The sequence below is a fragment of the Otolemur garnettii genome, unplaced genomic scaffold (assembly GCF_000181295.1).
Source record: "Otolemur garnettii isolate 467f Iridium unplaced genomic scaffold, OtoGar3 scaffold00041, whole genome shotgun sequence".
NCBI classification, from domain to species: Eukaryota; Metazoa; Chordata; class Mammalia; order Primates; family Galagidae; genus Otolemur; species Otolemur garnettii.
In genome coordinates, this window is record NW_003852436.1 from 5,268,243 (window position 1) to 5,270,237 (window position 1,995).

At 34.8% G+C, this 1,995-nt stretch overlaps 1 protein-coding gene across 4 annotated transcripts in view; it reads right to left on the reverse strand.

Annotated features, from left to right (window-relative positions):
- OTUD4 (OTU deubiquitinase 4) overlaps window positions 1-1,995 on the reverse strand; it is a 46,188-nt gene that overhangs the window by 5,588 nt on the left and 38,605 nt on the right. For all 4 annotated transcript variants that reach the window (XM_003790195.3, XM_023513439.1, XM_023513440.1 and 1 more), the window contains exon 20: window positions 1,249-1,289. In XM_003790195.3, the coding sequence (XP_003790243.2) occupies window positions 1,249-1,289 (41 nt within the window). The remainder of the gene's footprint in view (window positions 1-1,248; window positions 1,290-1,995) is intronic.

Consider the following 1,995-nt stretch of genomic DNA (forward strand, 5'->3'; position numbering starts at 1 on the left):
ACAAACTCATTTCACTCATAAAGACACATACAGACTGAAAGAGAAGGGGCAGAAAAAGATATTCTATGGAAACAGAAATCAAAAAATAGCAGAAGGAGCTGAATTTATATCACACAAACCAGACTTTCAGCCAAAAACAGTAAAAAAAAAAAAAAAAAAAAAAAAAAGGAGGGGCCGGGTGCAGTGGCTCACGCCTATAATCCTAGCACTGTGGGCGACGAGGCAGGTGGATTGCTTATGAGTTCAAGACCAGCCTGAGCAAAAGCAAGACCCTATCCTTACTAAAAATAGAAAACAACTGAAGCAAGAGGATCATCTGAGCCTGAGTTGGAGGTTTCTGTGAGCTATGATGCCACAGCACTGTACCCAGGGCAACAGCTTGAGATTTGGTCTCAAATAAAAAAATAAAAAATAAAGAAAAAAAGGAAAAGACTCTAAAGCCTTTCTCTAAAGACCTCAACTAAAACCAAAATAAAGAAAATATAACCTAATGATTGGCTAACCAATTAGCTATAGCCACTATTCACTGCATAGATTAAAACGAAGCAATGATGCAGCAGATGGTAAAATTCATCAAGTCTTTTATGAACCCAGTCAGTAGGCTAAGGTAGAGCACTTCATATTTTATCTGTCTATAACCCACAGAAACTAATCTAGGACAGGAAACAACCTAGCACTGATAAGGATGTAAGAGTTCTCCAGCCTCTCTCTCTAAGAAAAGCTATTTCTAGGTTGATCACTTCCCAAAAGATATCTGCTATGCTAGGAAAAACCTACACCACCTTACACAAAAGTGCTTTCCCCATGTTACTTCTTTTAATCCTTTAAAACAACTGAGGCAAGTAAAGAATATTACCCCCAAATCTAGGTAAGAGAAGATACACTAAAGGCCACGCCCCAGGGAAGGATATACAGCTAAACAGTAGGACTTCAAACCTAGATTTTCATCTAACTGGCTCTCTAGTGAGGGCACTTCCACTAGGCTACCTAGAGACTACGCCATTTCTTTAATATATTCATAAGGTTAACTCATCGCCAATTTAGAAGAAAAGCAGACAAAAATGGGAGCCTCTATCACCACCAAAAACAAACTACACAGTACTGAAAATGCTGGTTCTTAAAATGATGAAATTTAGTAAACCTTAGGTTACTGACAGGACAGGAGTTAACACTACTTCAGTAGTAATAATTTAAAACAGTGTTAAAATAAAATAATAAAATAACTTCAAAGTGATAAAATGTAAATACCTTCACACCAAGATTGAAGAAGAATCGAAGAATATTCTTATCTGAAAATAAAATAATCACTAAAATTATAATTCACAGCTTTATTTCATCATCCTTAATCAAAATACATACTTCTAGTAATAGTCTACCTACTAGAATTATCTTTTCTAGCCTATGATAAAAAACACAGATAAAAACTAAGATATAGAGTGGTGCCTGTGGCTCAAGGGGTAGAGCACCAATCCCATATACCGGGCGTGGCGAGTTCAAGCCTGGCCACGACTAAAACTGCCAAAAAAAAAAAAAAAAAACAACTATGATATAACCAAACAAAAGGCTGTTACCACATTGTAATTCCAGATTCAATATGCTTTGTTTATACATTCCAAAATCTAATAAATTGAGATTTTATCTCATTAAAAATGAATCTGAGTAAAGGAAATGTAGGTTCTCATTCTATTTTTCAACTTTTCTAGGTTTTAAAAATTACAAAATAAAATTGCTGGAGAAGAATGGTAAAATCAATGTAAACCTAACTTATTAACATGATTGGTAGGACAAACACGTATTAGTCCAGTCTACGCATTCATCTGCCATTAACCAGTTACTCATAGACTCAAACATCAAAGCACTTACTAATAAAATAAATCCAGGTAAAAAGCATAAAGAAGTCACCGCATTACTTTCAGATTTACAAACAGGAAATTCTGCAAACTAAAAATGGGGGCAGAGGCAGATTCTTTTAAAAAAAAAAAAAAAAAAAAAAAA